The following is a 21431-nucleotide window of genomic DNA, read 5'->3' on the forward strand; positions in this document are numbered from 1 at the left end:
ATCATTGAGTGTGTAAGGCTGCCCAGAGGCTGCCCACAGGCTGACAGTGGTACCAGTGTCCACAGTGGACTGTGAGAGAGGCTTCAGTCGCCAAAACATAATAAACACAGATTTACGAAACAGCCTTTCCACTAAAACTCTGGAACATCTAATAACATATCCTAGAGTGTGTAAGGCTGCCCAGAGGCTGATAATGGTACCAGTGTCCACAGTGGACTGTGAGAGAAGTATTTATTTGTAATGAAATAGATTAAGTGACAATAAACAGTAAAAAACCGGCCTCAGTGGCGTCGTGGCAGGCCATCGGTCTACAGACTGGTAGGTACTGGGTTCGGATCCCAGTCGAGGCATGGGATTTTTAATCGAGATACCGACTCCAAACCCTGAGTGAGTGCTACGCAAGGCTCAATGGGTAGGTGTAAATCACTTGCACCGACCAGTGATCCATAACTGGTTCAACAAAGGTCATGGTTTGTGCTATCCTGCCTGTGGGAAGCGCAAATAAAAGATCCCTTGCTGCCTGTCGTAAAAAGAGTAGCCTATGTGGCGACAGCGGGTTTCCTCTAAAAACAGTGTCAGAATGACCATATGTTTGACGTCCAATAGCCGATGATAAGATAAAAAATCAATGTGCTCTAGCGGCGTCGTTAAATAAAACAAACTTTACTTTTTTTTATAAACAGTAAAAATTAAATAACAGTAACAATGACTGAAATTAATAGTGCTGGCATACATGGTTTAGTTTGTGCTATTAATGTACAATGTATACTTTTTGGATTTTGTGTTTACAGAGTGTGTATTTATTATTGTGCTTCCTGTTATTATTTATTTATTTATTATTCATAAGGTTCAACATAACTGAGTTAATAATAATCATATGAAGCACACGTGTAATAACAAGTGTAATGACGTAATTTTGGGAAGCGACATCACAACATGACGTTGCTTCTCCAGTCCTAACTCAGACTGTGCATTTTAAATATGACGTCATTTTGTTGTCTCCTTCTAGTTGTGGCTGAAACATTTTTAGTTGAGTTGGATAATAAAGAAATTATTACACTTGTGTGAGTCGTAACGATCATACCAATCTCGTGTCAGGATTCATGTATCACCCTCGCTTTTGTTCGTGCAATACAAAAATCCTGACACTTTTTTCGTAAAATCAGTATGACACACAAACTCATATAGGTAGTACTATACCAAATAACTTCCGGCTGGGTCAAAGTTCGAGGTGCACCGAACTTTTGATAGAGAAGTGAACACCACAAGTCCTGTGATTGGTTATAAATGTGAGTGTGTTGGTTGTAAAAAATAATAGTTTCATCTAGGTAAAATAAATGTGCAATTTTATTTCATCTAGTACCAATGTGTCAAGTAGCCTTGTGCTTGAAACATGTATGGGGTACCTGTAAAAAAAAGTACTCAAATTTTGTGCGAAACTAGGGTAGTCATAGACGCTACCCGTTATCTCAGAAACGAGCAGCTTGACCCCCATTTTTTTCTGATTCACTTTAAGTGGTAGTATTTATATCCGTGGCGTTTATGTCGGTTGATACGTTGCAGGTAGGAGTTTTAGCCGTATATGTTACTATTGTCGTCTATGGGATTTGATTTGGTAGTGTACACCCTATAGCACATATTCAGTGCATAATAAAAAATATTATGATTTTGTCATTTTATTTAATTAAACTATACTGGTTGATTAATTAGCCATCACTCGATCATGCAAGTTCACAATGACCTTGACCGTGACAATAATCTCTGTACATGGCTCTGAATGGAGTTTGAATCAAATTTAGCACTGAAGAAAAGTTGGTTTTGGCCTATAATTCATACTGTAAAGATTTCTATAATTTCTTTTTACATGGTATTTGACTTGCCATATACAACTGCTCTTAAATATGGTATTATATATAGGCAACCTGAACTAAGATTTTAATAGCAATTTATTTTTATATTAAAAATAGCATGTGCCAATAGTGGGTTAATGTCTTTAGTTTCCATTAACATTGTTAATTTTTTATGTATGAAATTCTGAAAACTCAAATTTGTAAAGAAGTTGATTTTTATTGTCATTTTGACATATTTATAGGGTGCTAAGTTATATTTTAGACAAATTTGTAGTTTTATGCAAAATTTAAAGTAAATTTGAAGAAAAACTTTACCAAAAACATAATTAAATTTGTTGTCACTATTGTGCCTTCTGTTCTTTTTTGTACATAACAATAAGGTTGTTAAACATATACTTAGATCTCCAGATCATTTTTGTTTCTTAATAATCACTTAGTTAGCTCTCATGAAAAGCATTTTGAGTTTATACTAGATTCAGAACCAATTTTTTCAGATTTGATTATCTGCCTTGGATTAAGTTGATAATTTATTTTATTGTTAAAGCTGTATTACCTAATGTTACTAGCTAAATAAAATGCTGGATTACAGATTGTAGGAATACATCTAATGTACATATTGTATTCATCCGGATTAGAAAATAATGCAAGAAAATAGATGTTCGGGTAATTTTGTCATTTAAAAATAGTTTTTTTCGGTAATTAATCAAAAATAAATGTGTTAAAGCTGCATGATTATTCCAGATATCACAACTATTAAAACCTCCAACTACAGTAGGCTATAAATAAAATATAGTCAGGAATATTGGTGGCTGCCATTGGTTTTGATGGTTCATTATGAAAATCAGCATGGCCGATGGATTTGAAATTCCCACACCTGGTAACTTGAAGACACCCACACCCAGCATACAGGATTTCCTCCCAACACTAATGTTCAGGACATTAAGTCATTACTTCATACAGGTACAGTCATGTTTGTGTTTCCTTCCTCAGACAGTGTATTTTTTTAATACTGATATTTCTTTGATGTACCTGTTAAGGTCTTCATAATCTAGGGGTCAATCAAGTGCATGTGTTTTAATGGAATTCTTTAAAGGGGTAGAGGTACTCTGACTATCTTTGTTGTCTCTACATATATACCTGAGTACACACACCCAACTGAAAGTAAATATCTTCAGGAGTTTTATTTTAAAACATTTTGTTGTTTAATATGACATATTGCATTTGTACAAAACTATATGCAATATATATGCTTTTTGAGGGGTACATTATATTAGGTTGCACTGTAGAAACAACAGTTTCAGTGAGGTTGTCAGTTTATGTCAGAATACACCAGATCCTGGTTGTCATAAAGACACATAGCTGGACACTTTTTGAAAAATGTATGTTATCAGTATAGGTAGTACTATACCAAATAACTTCCGGCTGGGTCAAAGTTCGAGGTGCACCGAACTTTTGATAGAGAAGTGAACACCACAAGTCCTGTGATTGGTTATAAATGTGAGTGTGTTGGTTGTAAAAAATAATAGTTTCATCTGGGTAAAATAAATGTGCAATTTTATTTCATCTAGTACCAATGTGTCAAGTAGCCTTGTGCTTGAAACATGTATGGGGTACCTGTAAAAAAAAGTACTCAAATTTTGTGCGAAACTAGGGTAGTCATAGACGCTACCCGTTATCTCAGAAACGAGCAGCTTGACCCCCATTTTTTTCTGATTCACTTTAAGTGTAAGGGGTGGTAGTATTTATATCCGTGGCGTTTATGTCGGTTGATACGTTGCAGGTAGGAGTTTTAGCCGTATATGTTACTATTGTCGTCTATGGGATTTGATTTGGTAGTGTACACCCTATAATAATCTCTATATAGTTATAACTTGTATATGGTGGAGAAACTGAATTGACATAATTAAAATGGACCTTCAAACAATTGACTGATAGTGCTGATTATATTCAATAATAACAAACATGTTTGACATGTGCTGTTTATACTTTTTGGATACTGTATGTGATTTATGAACTGATATGTTTATGTTGAATTTATGTACTTTTATGCTGTACACAGTATCGCTGCAGTGATGACTGGTTTTATGTACACGTATACAAAAATTAAAATATGAATAAAATTAAATTGTAGTTGATCCAAATGGCATCGTTTTTTTTTATTTTTTATAAGAAACAAAGAGCTGAAAAAGTACTAAATTGGAATATTTTAGCTAAATTTAGATTTTGCTAAAGACTTTTAATTTTGGCTAATGAAAACCATAACTGGCTAAATTTTTGGCTACAATACATAGCTATGTTTAATAAAACTTATTTATACACATATCATATTACAAAAATTACTGGAAATATGCAGCCCTAATAGTTTAATGTATTTTCGGTTATTTGAATATAAAATTATCCTTTAAAACATAGGAAAGTTTATGTAGATGGATTCAAACATTACATCGAAGATAAGCTATTATTAGAAAAATATATGTATTACAAGAATTGTTTACATAAAGAATTTGACGAAAACTGGGAATGTTGGTTAAGATTTCTGGAAAATATTTAAACGACCAGCCTGATTTTTTCTATAAAAAAGACCATGGTTGTTTGTTTTACAATGTTGCTGGTTTGGAGGAAATACTTATTTCAGTTTTTTGTCCTTCCCTTTCTCTCCTTGCTCCATGACATATTCTGTGTATAATTGCTATGTATGTTAATGGTTGGGTCCCAACCCTGACATTATCTATTATTTTTCTGCGGCAATACAAAAAAGAGAAAAAAAGTTTACATAGATCTATGTGTACAGATTAATACATTCAATACTATTTAAGTTTGTTGATAAAAGAAAATACTGGTAAGGACTTGTTTTTTCATTTATTTTAGACAACTAGTTATCAATCAATAAATTCTCAAATTACACCTTAGCAATGAATCCCTGAACGAAGCATTTCATCGCAAAAAAGGGAGACAATCAACGTTCAAAGCAGTCGGTCTTTACTGCCAGTTTGTTTAATCTAGAAATACATGTCAAATCTTTTTCTTTTCTGTGAATTGTTGGCGACGGTAACAAACAAAAGCTGTTGGCGGCTAGAGTTATTTTTAGAGGGATCTTTTGATGACATGATTTTTCACCTTCAGCTCATATTGTGAGGCCCTATTTGGTATAACCAATTATTAGGATTAATGTTTTGATTGTTAAATGCCAACAAAGGATATGTTGTAGCAGATTAAAATTCTTAGCAAATTGGATTAATCATGTTTTGGCCATAAATACTGACAAGAATATATATCATTTGATCAGGTTAACATGACAAATAAACAGAAACAAAACGAGGTGGTGTAAAATTCTTATTCAGAAAACTCAACAGGCAGAGATTGCAAAGAAACTTGGATGTTGGCAACCACATATTTCATGAATATCCAACATGCATGATGAGATATGTGCTCAATATCTCTCCAATGCCAATTCAGAAAGAGAAACACAGAGAACGGGGGAAGACCTTATCAGAATGGTTTATCATCGCCAGACAAAAAGACATTCCAATATTAGCAAGAGATCTGACAGAAAAGATGGCGGTAGAAGATTTTAATCCAACAATGGATGGCTCTCCTGGTAGAAAGAAAGAAATGCAATTGTCTACAAGAAAACTTCAAGGTGGGAAAAAGGATGCAGTCGTCTCAGATGCTGACAACTGGTCGAAGGAAGGAAATGTTTTATTTAACGATGCACTCATGACATTTTATTTACGATTATATGGCGTTGGACATATGGTTAAGGACCACACAGATATTGAGAGAGGAAACCTGCTGTCGCCTCTTTTCGATTAGCAACAAGGGGTCTTTTATATGCACCATCCCACAGACAGGATTGCTAATACTGGCTGGAGTGAGTAATAGCCCAATAGGCCCTCTGATGGGGATCGATCCCAAACCGACCGCGCAACACGGGAGTGCTTTACCACTGGGCTACGTCTCGCCCCGACAAGTGGTCAAAGACAATCCTTCCCGAAGTTCTACAGCAGTACAAGGCTGAGGATGTCTACAATGCTGACGAGACGAGACAACTGGTCAAAGACAATCCTTCCCGAAGTTCTACAGCAGTACAAGGCTGAGGATGTCTACAATGCTGACGAGACGAGACAACTGGTCAAAGACAATCCTTCCCGAAGTTCTACAGCAGTACAAGGCTGAGGATGTCTACAATGCTGACGAGACGAGACAACTGGTCAAAGACAATCCTTCCCGAAGTTCTACAGCAGTACAAGGCTGAGGATGTCTACAATGCTGACGAGACGAGACAAGTGGTCAAAGACAATCCTTCCCGAAGTTCTACAGCAGTACAAGGCTGAGGATGTCTACAATGCTGACGAGACGAGACAACTGGTCAAAGACAATCCTTCCCGAAGTTCTACAGCAGTACAAGGCTGAGGATGTCTACAATGCTGACGAGACGAGACAACTGGTCAAAGACAATCCTTCCCGAAGTTCTACAGCAGTACAAGGCTGAGGATGTCTACAATGCTGACGAGACGAGACAAGTGGTCAAAGACAATCCTTCCCGAAGTTCTACAGCAGTACAAGGCTGAGGATGTCTACAATGCTGACGAGACGAGACAAGTGGTCAAAGACAATCCTTCCCGAAGTTCTACAGCAGTACAAGGCTGAGGATGTCTACAATGCTGACGAGACGAGACAACTGGTCAAAGACAATCCTTCCCGAAGTTCTACAGCAGTACAAGGCTGAGGATGTCTACAATGCTGACGAGACGAGACAAGTGGTCAAAGACAATCCTTCCCGAAGTTCTACAGCAGTACAAGGCTGAGGATGTCTACAATGCTGACGAGACGAGACAACTGGTCAAAGACAATCCTTCCCGAAGTTCTACAGCAGTACAAGGCTGAGGATGTCTACAATGCTGACGAGACGAGACAAGTGGTCAAAGACAATCCTTCCCGAAGTTCTACAGCAGTACAAGGCTGAGGATGTCTACAATGCTGACGAGACGAGACAAGTGGTCAAAGACAATCCTTCCCGAAGTTCTACAGCAGTACAAGGCTGAGGATGTCTACAATGCTGACGAGACGAGACAAGTGGTCAAAGACAATCCTTCCCGAAGTTCTACAGCAGTACAAGGCTGAGGATGTCTACAATGCTGACGAGACGAGACAACTGGTCAAAGACAATCCTTCCCGAAGTTCTACAGCAGTACAAGGCTGAGGATGTCTACAATGCTGACGAGACGAGACAAGTGGTCAAAGACAATCCTTCCCGAAGTTCTACAGCAGTACAAGGCTGAGGATGTCTACAATGCTGACGAGACGAGACAACTGGTCAAAGACAATCCTTCCCGAAGTTCTACAGCAGTACAAGGCTGAGGATGTCTACAATGCTGACGAGACGAGACAACTGGTCAAAGACAATCCTTCCCGAAGTTCTACAGCAGTACAAGGCTGAGGATGTCTACAAAGCTGACGAGAAGAGACAACTGGTCAAAGACAATCCTTCCCGAAGTTCTACAGCAGTACAAGGCTGAGGATGTCTACAATGCTGACGAGACGAGACTACTTCAGAGCAGTAATGGCAGCAAACAAATATTATGTTAGCCGTAGCAAAAAGACGATGGATAGAGTAACTGTTCTTGTAGTATGCAACCAGAAGCGGATCTAGGAGGCCCCCAGCGGCCCGCCCCCCCCCCCCCCCCCCTAAATTTTGTGATAGTTATAACTTTATTATATATTAATTTTTTTTTTTTTATGATCCTCTCCAAACCTCCCCAAAAGTTCCATTGGCATTCTGCCTCATGTCATTGGGGCCCCACCTAAATGGATTTTCTGGATCCACCACTGGCAACGTGACAGGGACACACAAACAAAATCTTCTGGTCATAGGTAAAAAAACAAAAATCCTATAGTCTGTCCTATCCTCCTACAAAAAAATTGTTTGTAAATAATTTCTGTTTGGTTTGACATCAGAAGAAAAGTACCATAAAAGTGTTTGGCTCAAAAATAAATAATTTGTAGGAAATTCCATAGTATGAAAAAAGGCCTTTTCTGTGAGATGGACTATAGCTGTTATTGAGGGCCTACCTGTGACATACAGAAACGCCAAGAATGCATGAATGACTGGTACATTATTCACCAAATGGCTGCAAGAGTTCAACAAGGATATGAAATTGCAAGAAAAAAAGTGGTCTTGTTAGTGGATAACTGTACAGCGCATCCTCCAACTAATAAGTTCAAACATGTGAATATGATGTTTCTGCCTTCCAAAATGATGTCACTCATTCAATAATGCGATCAGGGAATTATTAGAAATTTGAAGGGTCATTATCGATCTCAAGTTGTCAACATAATTAAAGACATCGATGGAATGGCAGCCATGTGGGCAAATGATCTGGCAAAAGAAACTCAACTTATTGGACATTATCCATACATGTGTTGTATGTTAATGAAAGCATAAACATGTGAAATCCAGCACAATAGTAAACTTTTTAAAGTCACAGACCCTAGTTTTAACAATAAAAATGGACACTAAGTTTAGTTAATTTACCAACCTGTAACACATCTGGAAAAACTTACAACAGAGTGAAACAAAAGTCTATGTTCAAACACTCGACTCCATAAAAATTACTTCTCAGACGCAGGTGCATTTAAAAAAAAGATAAAAAAACAGAAGTATTTTGGGGTATTAGAATCACCAGAATTACCAGAAACACTTTGGTTGTATTGAAAAAATTGAAACAAAAGAAATAGAATCTGAGCCATTACCACCGACTGGCATGACAAATGATGAGTTCAACGCCTTTTTCAACCATGACCATAAGTTGGAATATCACAGTTTATCAACTGATGAAGAGATCCGTTCGGCAATAGTAACACCACCAACTCCAACCCCTGACGTATCTTATGACAGTGAAGAAGATGATGACGACGACTACATCATCCTAATAACGTCAGGCAAGGTAAGATCTCATTTTCAATGAATCCGTCGATACTTTGAAGAAAACAGCTGCGATGACTTCAGCCTTTTGTACAACTTGGAAGATCAGTTTGACAAGGTGGCAGCCACGAATCAACGGCATCAAAATTTCACAGAATTTATAGAGAGGATTTTATAATTTAACTGAACTTGGAAGTTTACTTCAATTTAATGATGATATGGTATTGTTGTTAATTTATGTTTGGTTTTGTTTAAATATTTGAAGAATAGCTCAATGAATGATTACAATAACATGTCTAGAGGCTCCAATTGGGAGAATTGTAATCTGGATTTGCATAAATCATGAAGAGGTTCTAACTTAGATTATCTTTTGTCAAAATTGTATGTTTGGTTTATTGTATACTGACACACAATAAAAACGCAAAACAGATATTTTTCAATATTTTGTTGTGATTAATGATTTTTTTTATTATTGGACTTAAAATAACAATTTATGAGAGGAAGCCATTGATTGGTACTTTTGTCTGGGTTTTAATCATGGTTTTGTTCTCATTACCCATACAATAGCAGAAACACACAAAATGGTGTGAAATGCGTTCACTACGTGCTCAATCATGCTGCGTGCAATGCACGTGAAATGCCAGTATGTGGACACATAAAAGTCACGTAACGGTGTCATATTCCTCGTTACAGACTTCGCAAAGCCAAGTTGCTAGGACCTTCAGAATCCATCCATCAACTATTGGACGACTTGTTGAACGTCATCAACAGACCGGGAGTGTCCGTGATCGACCTCGACCTGGTGAACGTCCCGTTACGACCCCACGCCAAGATTGGCAGATTCGACAACACCACCTCCGTGACCGGTTCAGAACTGAGACGATGACAGCAAGCAACACGATAGGATGTCATGGAAGGCCTATCCATCCGATGATGGTCATGCGTCGACTCAGAATGGCTGGACTCAGATGCAGAAGCCCGTACAACGGTAACATCATGACACCGCGACATCGTGCTGCGAGACTACAGTTTGCTCTCCAGAATGGTAATCATCCACCAGCCTTTTACCGGAGCATTGTTTTCTCAGATGAGTCCCATTTCTCTGTCTCCTTTGACGATGGAAGAGCACGTGTGTACAGGACTCCATGAACGGTACACTGACGGATGTGTGAGGGAACGTGATCAATTTGGCAGCGGTTGTCTGATGGTATGGGAGGAAATCAACTGTGATTTCAGGAGTGATCTCATCATTGTCCACGATGCCCTTACAGTCCAGCGTTATGTTGACGTTATTCTAAGACCAGTTCTCCAGCCACTTTTGTGCCGTCCCCAAAGACCAGGAGGTCCCCTTCTGTTTCAACAAGACAATGCCTGTCCACATACTGCAAGAATTACCCAGGCATTCCTGCAACAAGCCGGTATCACCGTTATGAACTGGCCCGCCGTTTCACCGGATTTGAACCCAACTGAACACTTGGATGAGTTAGGACGCCGTGTACGTCACCGCCTGCCACCACCGTGTAACATCGCTGAGCTTGCACAGGCGTTGCAGGACGAGTGGAGGAACATTCCTGTGACTTACTTGAGATGTTTGTGCCAATCCTTTCTCCGTCGTTTTCACGCATGCTCACGGGCCAATGGTGGACACACCAGATACTGACCTTGTTATGGGGGGGGGGGGGGGGGGGGGGGGGGTTGAACTTTTCGATTACGAATGCAACTTGATTACTGATGATAACTTGCCATGTTTCCATGTGAATGTATCTCATGAATACCAGTCATTAATGTCATATTACAGTATCCATCAATTCATTAATAGTTTGTCGTTATTTGCAATTAAAAGTTGTTTTTGTGTTTTCATTGTGTGTCAGTATATATACATACTGCTTATTTGAATATATCTTTGTTGTTATTTTAAACACAAAGCAGATCTGACTGTCATTGACTGAGGCTGAATATAGTGTTTATTCTTAGCATTAAACTCCTGATATCATTTGTTTTTAAATTATACAAAAATAATTTTGAAATACTTAAAAAAAAAAAGAAACAAAAAAGAAGAAATCTTTTATTTAAAGACGCAATCAACACATTTTATTTACGGTTATATGCGTCAGACATATGGTTAAAGACCACACAGATATTGAGAGAGAAAACCGGCTGTCGCCACTTTATGGGCTACTCTTTTCAATTGGCAGCAAGGGATCTTTTATATGCACCATCCCACAGACAGGATAGTACATACCACGGCCTTTGTTACACCAGTTGTGGAGCACTGGCTGGAATGAGAGAAATCCTTAAGATTGCAGCACTGACAAATGATTAAAGAGAACTCAAATATTACCTGTTTTGTAAATCGCCGTGTGAAAAATGGTATGAGGTATTTGACATCGATCTTGAGGAAACCTTTCAAGTGAGGTTTAATGTAGTTAATCTCATACTCCTCTTCAGTCAGCTCGGACAGGTGCTCGGAATCAACAGTCTGTCCCTGAAAATAAACAGCAATCATCAACTTAATAAATCAAATAAACATGTATCATCAAATTAATAAATCAAATAAACATGTATCATCAAATTAACTATCCAAATTATCACATGAATAAATCAAATAAATATGAATAATCAAATTAATAAATCAAATAGACATCAATAATCAAATTAATAAATTAAATTAACATAAATTATCAAATTAATAAATCAAATAAAGACATCATCAAATTAATAAATCAAATAAACATGAATAATCAAATTACAAAACCACATAATTAATTATATACATGTAGATCTAGAACTTACTTGTTTTCACAAGATATTATTACAGCTTAATATATTTGAAACCATCATAATATGCTTCCAAACTATAATTTTCTTATGTCATTTCAAAACAAAGTGTCCGTGCGGCATAAAAACACTCAGTCCAATAAAATACAGGATCTAGCTCTATCACTAGATCCTGATTGAATATATTGTAATATGCAGCTATTTACCATTTCCTTCGTCTTGCTGAGAGAAATTTCAATACCAGTTGTCTTCTTCTTTTTCTTACTCTTCTTCACTGCTTTGAGCAACTGAAGAATAAAATAGAAGAAGAATTGTAAGAGCACTGCTAAAGGTAGCACTAAACCAAATAACTTCCGGCTGGGTCAAAGTTCGAGGTGCACCCAACTTTAGATAGAGAAGTGAACACCACAAGTCCTGTGATTGCTAATAAATGTGAGTGTGTTGGTTGTAAAAAAACCCGCAGTTTCATCTGGACAAAAAATGTATGCAATTTTATTTCATCCAGTACCACTGTGTCAAGTAGCCTTGTGCTTGAAACATGTATGGGATACCTGTCAAAAAAAGTACTCAAATTTTGTGTGGAACTAGGGTAGTCGTAGATGCTACACATTATCTCAGAAATCAGCAGCTTGAACCCCAATTTTGTCTGATTCACTTTAAGGGTGAGAGGTGGTAGTATTTATATCTGTGGCGTGTATGTCGATTGATATGCCGCAGGTAGGAGTTTTAGCCACATATGTTACTATTGTTGTGTATGGGATTTGATTTGGTAGTATACACCATACAGCAACACACATCCCAAGCCCATCAAATGTTTTTATGTTTTAAGTTCAAGGATCATAACTCTGTGAAAATTGGGTAAATTGCCACAAAAGTCAAACTTAACCTGTAACAGTACATGATAAATGTAAAACTATACACAAAATATGTCAGCTCAACATCTTAAAGCAGTGTGAACAAAATGTCCGGAAAACAAATTTCTCCTAAGTTCATGGGTTGGGCTATTTCTCGTTCCAGCCAGTGTTCCACAACTGGTTTAACAAAGGCCATGGTATGCACCATCCTGTCTGTGGGATAGTGCATATAAAAGAACCCTTGCTGCTAATTGAAAAGAGTAGCCCAGGTCCTTAACCATATGTTCGACACCATACAACCGTCAATAAAATGTGTTGAGTGCGTCGTTAAATAAAACATTTCCTTCCTTCCTAAGTTCAAGGGCGTTAATGCTGTGAAAAATTGGTAATTCTTGATCTGTAACAATACATGATTTAGCTAGACACAGAATTTCAGCCTCACTTTATTAGCAGATATGTATGAAAAGAACAGTAAATGTTTTACCTTTAATAACGGCATTGTGGCCCCTCCTAGGAACATGATCGTGAAGAGAACAATAATCAGCGTGGCTGTCACTAAAACGTATCGCTTCTCAGCTTCAAACTCCAGGTGAAGACACAGAGCAAACGCGACGGCTCCTCTCAAACCTGGCAATTATATACAGAGGATAATAAATGAGTTACCAGTTATTATCAAATTTATGTCCCAAGGGAAACAATTTTCAGTTGTTACGAGCTTTAGCAAGTGACAACTAAAAATTATTTCACAAAGTAAATAAATTTGATAATAACAGGTACCGAGTTTGTTGTTCTATTTATTACTGTAGCCATTTTGTTTTTTTTAAGAACCTTCTATTTTCATTATGACTACATTTATCTAGAAATGATGTGAACAATGTTACACACTATTTTGAGTATTGATATGACTTCATATTTTATTCATGATCAAAGATAATTTAAAAAAACCAAAGTTCTATTTATTCTGTCAACATATGTACTGTAATCATTACTAATGAATTGTATTAAAATAGCATTTGATTACTAATTTAACAATAAAAACTTAAGAGACTTAAATGCAAACCTTTAATGTATGTGATGTCATTGTGTATGTTTGCCAAATCATGATGAAATCATATTTACTACTGGCACAGTCATTGGTTTGTAGGTGAAAAATTGTCCAATCTCAGTGAGAATTTGTGAATTTTATTTTCCCGGTCATGTGTACCCGCTTGGGTAATAAATAAAGAATAACAGTCCAATAATGCAGGTTACTGGCTTTAGTAACAATTCTCCATTTGTCCCGAGTAAAATGAAGCTGATAGGCTAACCTATGTTGTTAACCTGTTATTTATTTTTATCCTGCAATCTATAAAAAAAAAAAAGGAAAAATTATATTCTATTCTTATATTCTACGGAAATGGATGATCTAAAGAATAAAATATAAGTAATGTTTGATTTCAGTGATCATAAATATGCCTTAGTGTTTAAAAACTAGGATCTGTCCCTTTAAAACCATACGGGTTTTTTTTATGGTCTCTTTTAAAATATCTGTACAGAAGAGAACCTCTCAAAAGTGGATCCCCTTTAAAACCAGACTTTTTACTTGTTACTGTGACTGGCCAGTTTGGAGGGGTTTCACTGCCATTTAAAAATTCCAGTTGTGGTCATCCTCTGATTAAAGCAAAGCTGATCACTCACCACTAAACCACATTATAAACTGCATCTTCCTCGTTATTTTGTGTTCACGGAAGAAATTCACGAGGAATGATAACGGAAATATATTCAAGGCCCTTCCAACCAAAATTAATACCTGAAAGATTAGAGAAAATCAAAAGAAATGATTTCATTTAATAAAATAAATGTAATGCATTGTAAAGTGTCCAATTTTTAAAACAAACTGATAATGGAAATATATTCAGGGCCCTTCCAACCAAAATTAATACCTGAAAGATTAGAGAAAATCAAAAGATGAGATTTAATAAAAAATCAAATGATAATGGAAATATATTCAGGGCCCTTCCAACCAAAATTAATACCTGAAAGATTAGAGAAAATCAAAAGAAATGATTTCATTTAATAAAATAAATGTAATGCATTGTAAAGTGTCCAATTTTTAAAACAAACTGATAATGGAAATATATTCAGGGCCCTTCCAACCAAAATTAATACCTGAAAGATTAGAGAAAATCAAAAGAAATGATTACATTTAATAAAATAAATGTAATGCATTATAAAGTGTCCAATTTTTAAAACTAGCCGATTGATGTGTAACTCAAATAAACCTATCTTGCTCCCTATATTCAGTTCTCACCATTTAAGGGGAGCTATCACTCTTGCTCGCCATCACTCCTCTGAGACAAGGCGAAGAAGAGTAATTTTCAGCTCCCCTTTATATAAAGTTTAAGCTGTCGTTTGCCAAATTGCCAAATGTGATTTAAAGTTGTATTGGGCAAATGCATGTAATTATTAATTCACCAATAATCTAATTGGAATTTTTTTTCTTTTGTATGTGTATAGCTATTTTTTAAAACAATTCTACTAAAGGTTACTTGAATTTGGCTACAGATTTTTTGATCAACTTTGCCAAATTGCTATTAATCTTTGACATCCTGCTTATTATGGGAATGAATACAAAAAAGTAATACAAAAGAATTAAATACAAACAGCGTTAACTTTAAGCTTCAATCTAGGTTACAATCTTTTCACGTTTAGGGGTGGGATGTAGCCCAGTGGTAAAGCGTTCACTTGATGTGCGATCGACCTAGGATTGATCCCCGTTGGTGGACCCATTGGGCTATTCCTCCTTCCAGCCAGTGCTCCGCAACTGGTGTAACAAAGGCTGTGGTATGTACTATCCTGTCTGTGGGATGGCATATATAAAAGATCCCCGGCTGCTAATCAAAAAGAGTAGCCCATAAAGTGGCGACAGCGGGTTTTCTCTCTCAATACCTGTGTGGTCCTTAACCATATGTCTGACGCCATATAGCCGTAAATAAAATGTGTTGAGTGCGTCATTAAATAAAACATTTCCTTCCTTCCTTTTCATGTTTACATCCACATAATTGTTTCTAGAAAAGCCGTAAGTTATGTAACTCTGGTTTCTTATTTGCAACAATTTGCTATCATGATGGGAATGATTTTTATTTATTACTAAAACTTGTGGTGGTCTCATATGACAGTTCACTAGGGTGGTCTCACACAATACCTAGCTAATGTTGTTATTAACTACACAGTCCATAATCAAAGTTTGCCCAAAACCCAAAACATTTCTTGCTCTATGTGGATCAGAAAATTTACAATAAAAGTTTTAGTTATTATATATCTAGAACACAACTAATATTTACTAACTACTGTCAAACTTCATTATTTTAATGCTAAAAGGACTAAACCAACCAGCTCAAGATAATGGTGTGTCCTCTAAACTGGACACCCTAGGAACCAAGTAAAACATCTGGTATTAAAAGGTATCTGGTTTAGAGAGGTTCACTTCTGTACAGATATTTAAAAGGGGCCCGCACAAAACATCCAGTTTTGAAGAAGTTCCGGTTAACAGAGGGTCCAGTTTTGAGAGTCTTCACTGTACATGGTATTTTTTGTTCAATCTCGAGATACTGGCCTAACAGAGGTGGAAATAATGTAGTTTGTATGTATATTATGAAAGCTAATACCGACTTGTGTACTATAAAAACAATATTTATTTACTGTGTATGTAATAAAACTAATATTTACTTACTATGCTCCAAATAACGAAAGCTGGCTTGACGTTGACTTTGAAACTAAATATTGCCAACCCAAGATATGCAAACACACAGGTTTCTGAAAGAAAAAGAAGAAGACATTTTACAACTACAAAATGAAGTGTAATGAGTTACATGAACAGGCCTTACAACAAGTAGTTTTCAGTCAGCTTTCAAAATGTCTTAATTTAAACCGTGAAACATGTTATATTCTAACAAGATCTCAAATAGTCTCACCTGTTAAAAATGATCTCACCTGTTACAAATGATATTACCTTTTACAAATGATCTCACCTGTTACAAATGATCTCACATGTTACAAATGATCTTACAAGTAATATCACCTGTTACAAATGATCTCACCTGTCACAAATGATCTTACCTGTTACAACTGATCTCACATGTTACAATTCATCTCACCTGTTATAACTGATCTCACCTGTTACAAATCTCACAAATGATCTCACCTGTTACAAATGATCTCACCTGTTACAAATGATCTTACAAATGATCTCACCTGTTACAAATGATCTGACAAATGATCTCACCTGTTACAAATGATCTTTCAATTCATCTCACCTGTTACAAATGATCTCACCTATTACAAATGATCTTACCTGTTACAAATGATCTCACCTGTTACAAATGATCTTATAAATGATCTCACCTGTTACAAATGATCTCACCTGTTACAAATGATCTTACAAATGATCTCACCTGTTACAAATGATCTTACAATTGATCTCACCTGTTACAAATTATCTCACCTGTTACAAATGATCTTACAATTGTTCTCACCTGTTACAAATTATCTCACCTGTTACAAATGATCTTACAAATGATCTTACCTGTTACAAATGATCTCACCTGTTACAAATTATCTTATAAATGATCTCACCTGTTACAAATGATCTCACATGTTACAAATGATCTCACCTGTTACAAATGACCTTAGAAATGATCTTACCTGTTACAAATGATCTCACCTGTTACAACTGATCTCACCTGTTACAAATGATCTTACAAATGATCTCACCTGTTACAAATGATCTGCCAAATGATCTCACCTGTTACAAATCTCACAAATGATCTCACCTGTTACAAATGATCTCACCTGTTACAAATGATCTTACAAATGATCTCACCTGTTACAAATGATCTGACAAATGATCTCACCTGTTACAAATGATCTGACAAATGATCTCACCTGTTACAAATGATATGACAAATGATCTCACCCCTTGCAAATGATCTTACAAATGATCTCACCTGTTACAAATGATCTGACAAATGATCTCACCTGTTAAAAACCGTCTTACAAATGATCTCACCTGTTACAAATGATCTTACAATGATCTTACCTGTTACAAATGATCTCACCTGTTACAAATGATCATACAAATGATCTCACCTGTTACAAATGATCTTACAAATGATCTTACCTGTTACAAATGATCTTACAATGATCTTACCTGTTACAAATGATCTCACCTGTTACAACTGATCTCACCTGTTACAAATGATCTTACAAAGGATCTCACCTGTTACAAATGATCTCACAAATGATCTCACCTGTTACAAATCTCACAAATGATCTTACCTGTTACAAATGATCTTACAATGATCTTACCTGTTACAAATGATCTCACCTGTTACAACTGATCTCACCTGTTACAAATGATCTTACAAATGATCTCACCTGTTACAAATGATCTTACAAGTGATCTCACCTGTTACAAATGATCTTACAAGTGATCTCACCTGTTACAAATGATCTCACCTGTCACAAATGATCTCACCTGTCACAAATGATCTCACCTGTCACAAATGATCTTACAAAGGATCTCACCTGTTACAAATGATCTCACAAATGATCTCACCTGTTACAAATCTCACAAATGATCTCACCTGTTACAAGTGATCTGACAAATGATCTCACCTGTTACAAATGATCTGACAAAATGATCTCACTTGTTACAAATGATCTGACAAATGATCTCACCTGTTACAAACCGTGTTACAAATGATCTCATCTGTTACAAATGATCTTACAAAATTAATGATCTCACCTGCTAAAAATGATCTTACAAATGATCTTACCTGAAACAAAAATCAGTTATAAATGATTGAATCTTTTACAAACAAACTTACCAGTTGCAAATCAATTTACCTGTTACCTATTAACGATTTTATCTGTTACAAATTATTTCACCTAGTACAGACGATCTTAATTATTAAAAACAATTTCACCTTTTACCAGTGATCTTACCTGCCACAAATGCGATGGTACGGAATGTCTGCTGCACAGTTATTTGTGTGACTGGTGACAAGTTGTTATGTGTGTAGTGTGACATTACAATACCACAAAATAAAATGGCCATGATACCTGGGGGGAAAAGAACAAATAATACATAAAACAAAAACACATCACATTTGGCATTATTTATATTTAAAAAGTTAACACAATATCAGAAATGATTTAATAGGTTCTAAATCTTGCATTTGTCACTTATATTTATTTATTTATTTATTTAATGGTATGACAAGTGGTCACAACAACAAAAGGATTGTACATTTTTAACTTATTGCAAAGAAACAACAAAAATTAAATGGAATTAAATGTCTCACCTACTCAAAAAACAAAAAACCTCACAACATTATTTACAATTTAAAACAAAATATTACTTTCATAAATTTCAATCTTTTATAAGAAAAAGAAAGAAAGATATGTTACAGATCAAGAATTACCAATTTTTCACAGCATTAATGCCCTTGAACTTAGGAAGGAAGGAAATGTTTTATTTAACGACGCACTCAACACATTTTATTTACGGTTATATGGTTAAGGACCCGGGCTACTCTTTTTCGATTAGCAGCAAGGATTCTTTTATATGCACCATCCCCCAGACAGGATAGTACATACCACAGCTTTTGTTACACCAATTGTGGAGCACTGGCTGGAATGATATTTTCTAAGATACACTAATATGAACATAACATACATAGGTGCAACAATAAGCAAAGTTTCATTGGTCTAATAATACTTATACTTATAGTTTGTCAGAAACAGATCCAAATGCAAAACCATAATGTTGGAACAAAAAACAAAAATTGATGCTATCGTTATTTGGAGAAGTAATACATAATTGTACTCACCTCTTGATTTCATCACAGTGAAACTATAAAGATACTTACCAGATAAATGAATGCCTTCTGCCAGCCCATATGGCAAATAAGAGAACACTAGCATTATGCCAAACTCCAGTGATGGTGTTTTGTGAAGGTCAACAAACTTCAGTAGCTGTGTAACATTAAGAAATAATAACTCAATTTTAAACAAAATGTTATTAACCAAATACTAAATTAAATGTAACCACTATGGATAAAATCAGTAATTGGTTAATTTTGCTATGGGGATGCTGATCTATTCTTTGAGACTACTACTCAAGTATCGCCTTCACTACACCGGGTCACGGGCCACTGTGACTTTGGTGTATGGTGAAGCTAAGATAACACAGAGGACACAGAAGAGGAAATGTGTGCCAGGAGCAGCACAGGAAGGACCTAAACTGGCAGTTTAACTGCCAAAGGTGGTCCCTTCTGCTTCGCCGCCCCCCACTAGACCTTCCAAGCCTAACAAGCCGGACCTGCCCACTGTGAATCTCAACACTGCGGTATTGGAATCACCAGCCAGCCCTGTCTCTATACTGTCCACTTCGACTTTGGGCGGCCTCTTTTTCTTCTGCCTTGTGGGTTCCACGTCAGAGCCTGCCTGGTGATATCCGAAGCTGGTTTCCAGATACTGGGCTACATACCACCCCACAAATTACCAGAAACCATATTGTGTATCATGAGTCTCAAATGCCTGTTGCTTTCTGTCAGTTCCAAACCTTGCAATTTAACATACGTAGATATGATTTACAAATTACGCTGACACTTCATCACTCATCAAAGGATACCATTGCACTGACGAGGCCGCAAAACACACCAATGGCTGCAGATGCAAAGAACATCAAACAAAATCTTCCAACAGCCATGAAAAAAGCTGCCGTTCCACTCACTGAAGCCATACTAGGGTCAGAGAATTCCAAAATGGTGCTGCAAAAACAAATCAAGTAATTCGTTCATAAACATGGCATGTTGGCTGGATGTGTCGTTATTAAAATTGATATTCAAAGTAACATTTGGATGTAAAACAAAATTGCTTTTCAGCCCAGTTTGCATGCAATGAAAAATTAAATGAATTTTTTTTTCTTTTCAATACAAATTAAAATGAACTTTTTGATTTTACTACATAATTTAAAATAATTGTCATGCTTATCATTATGCGTAAAACACATTTAAAATCAGACTGATTTCAAATCAACTAATAAATATAATCAGATATTTTAACAGTGATATCCACAACTAGTCTAGTGCTATAGATATCAAGGAATTCTGAATTCCAGAAAACACATAAACTCACGTGGTTAAGACGATGGAAACCGCATCGTTGAGCACGCTCTCCCCAAACACCAACATGTACAGTATTGGATCCACATCAATGGCATGGAATATCGCCAATGTTGCCACAGGGTCAACGGCAGATATCAGTGATCCAAACGCAAAACTTTCAACAACGTCCAGCTTAAACGCTATATCGGCCTGAAATAAATGTATAATGTCATATGCATTATTTTTATCAAAAATGTATGTTAACAAAAGAAATACATACATTGTTTTTTAATTCATGGTTGAACTAAATAACGAGTTCATGTCTTACCTGACCGAGTAAATAGATTCCTCCTCCTACGACGACTGCAGATATGGCTGTCCCGAACACAGCAAAGACCAGTATGGAGCCAATGTTTTGAAAAAAGTTACCCTGAAATACAAATTTAAAACAATAATAAAATATTTAAGGCTAATTCAGTTTCTGAACACATGAGAGTAGCATGAGTCATATGTCATGTCATAGGGTTTTACTTGCACATTCAGAACAAGCTGTTGTAGCGCACGCCTGTCGTGGGCACAAGAGTTGGCCTTGGCCGGCTCCTCCGTCCATGACAGGAAAGGTGGGGGGAGGGGAGAAGAGGGACCGCCTGCACTGGCAGGTGCAAGGGAGCACCAGCAGCCCGACGAGTCATAGGAGGAGTCTGAGACATGGGAGAAGCTGAGAAATGGGAGGAGCCTAAGAAATGGGTGGTGCCCGAGTCATGGGAGAAGCTGAAAAATGGGAGGAGCCTAAGAAATGGGTGGTGCCCGAGTCATGGCAGAAGCTGAGAAATGGGAGGAGCCTAAGAAATGGGAGAAGCTGAGAAATGGAAGG

The 21431-nt window shown here is 36.6% G+C and overlaps 1 protein-coding gene across 1 annotated transcript in view; it reads right to left on the minus strand.

The window, feature by feature from the left end:
- The window catches only part of LOC121388263 (sodium/hydrogen exchanger 8-like), a 38803-nt gene that overhangs the window by 12290 nt on the left and 5082 nt on the right, over positions 1 to 21431 (minus strand). Inside the window, exons 6-15 of the mRNA XM_041519538.1 lie at positions 20886 to 20987; positions 20589 to 20767; positions 20083 to 20221; positions 19319 to 19424; positions 18393 to 18509; positions 16120 to 16202; positions 14085 to 14196; positions 12892 to 13034; positions 11760 to 11840; positions 11117 to 11260 (exon numbers count right to left, since the gene is read on the minus strand). Coding sequence (XP_041375472.1) covers positions 11117 to 11260; positions 11760 to 11840; positions 12892 to 13034; positions 14085 to 14196; positions 16120 to 16202; positions 18393 to 18509; positions 19319 to 19424; positions 20083 to 20221; positions 20589 to 20767; positions 20886 to 20987 — 1206 coding nt within the window. The remainder of the gene's footprint in view (positions 1 to 11116; positions 11261 to 11759; positions 11841 to 12891; positions 13035 to 14084; positions 14197 to 16119; positions 16203 to 18392; positions 18510 to 19318; positions 19425 to 20082; positions 20222 to 20588; positions 20768 to 20885; positions 20988 to 21431) is intronic.

This window comes from Gigantopelta aegis, chromosome 14, assembly GCF_016097555.1.
Source record: "Gigantopelta aegis isolate Gae_Host chromosome 14, Gae_host_genome, whole genome shotgun sequence".
NCBI classification, from domain to species: domain Eukaryota; kingdom Metazoa; phylum Mollusca; class Gastropoda; order Neomphalida; family Peltospiridae; genus Gigantopelta; species Gigantopelta aegis.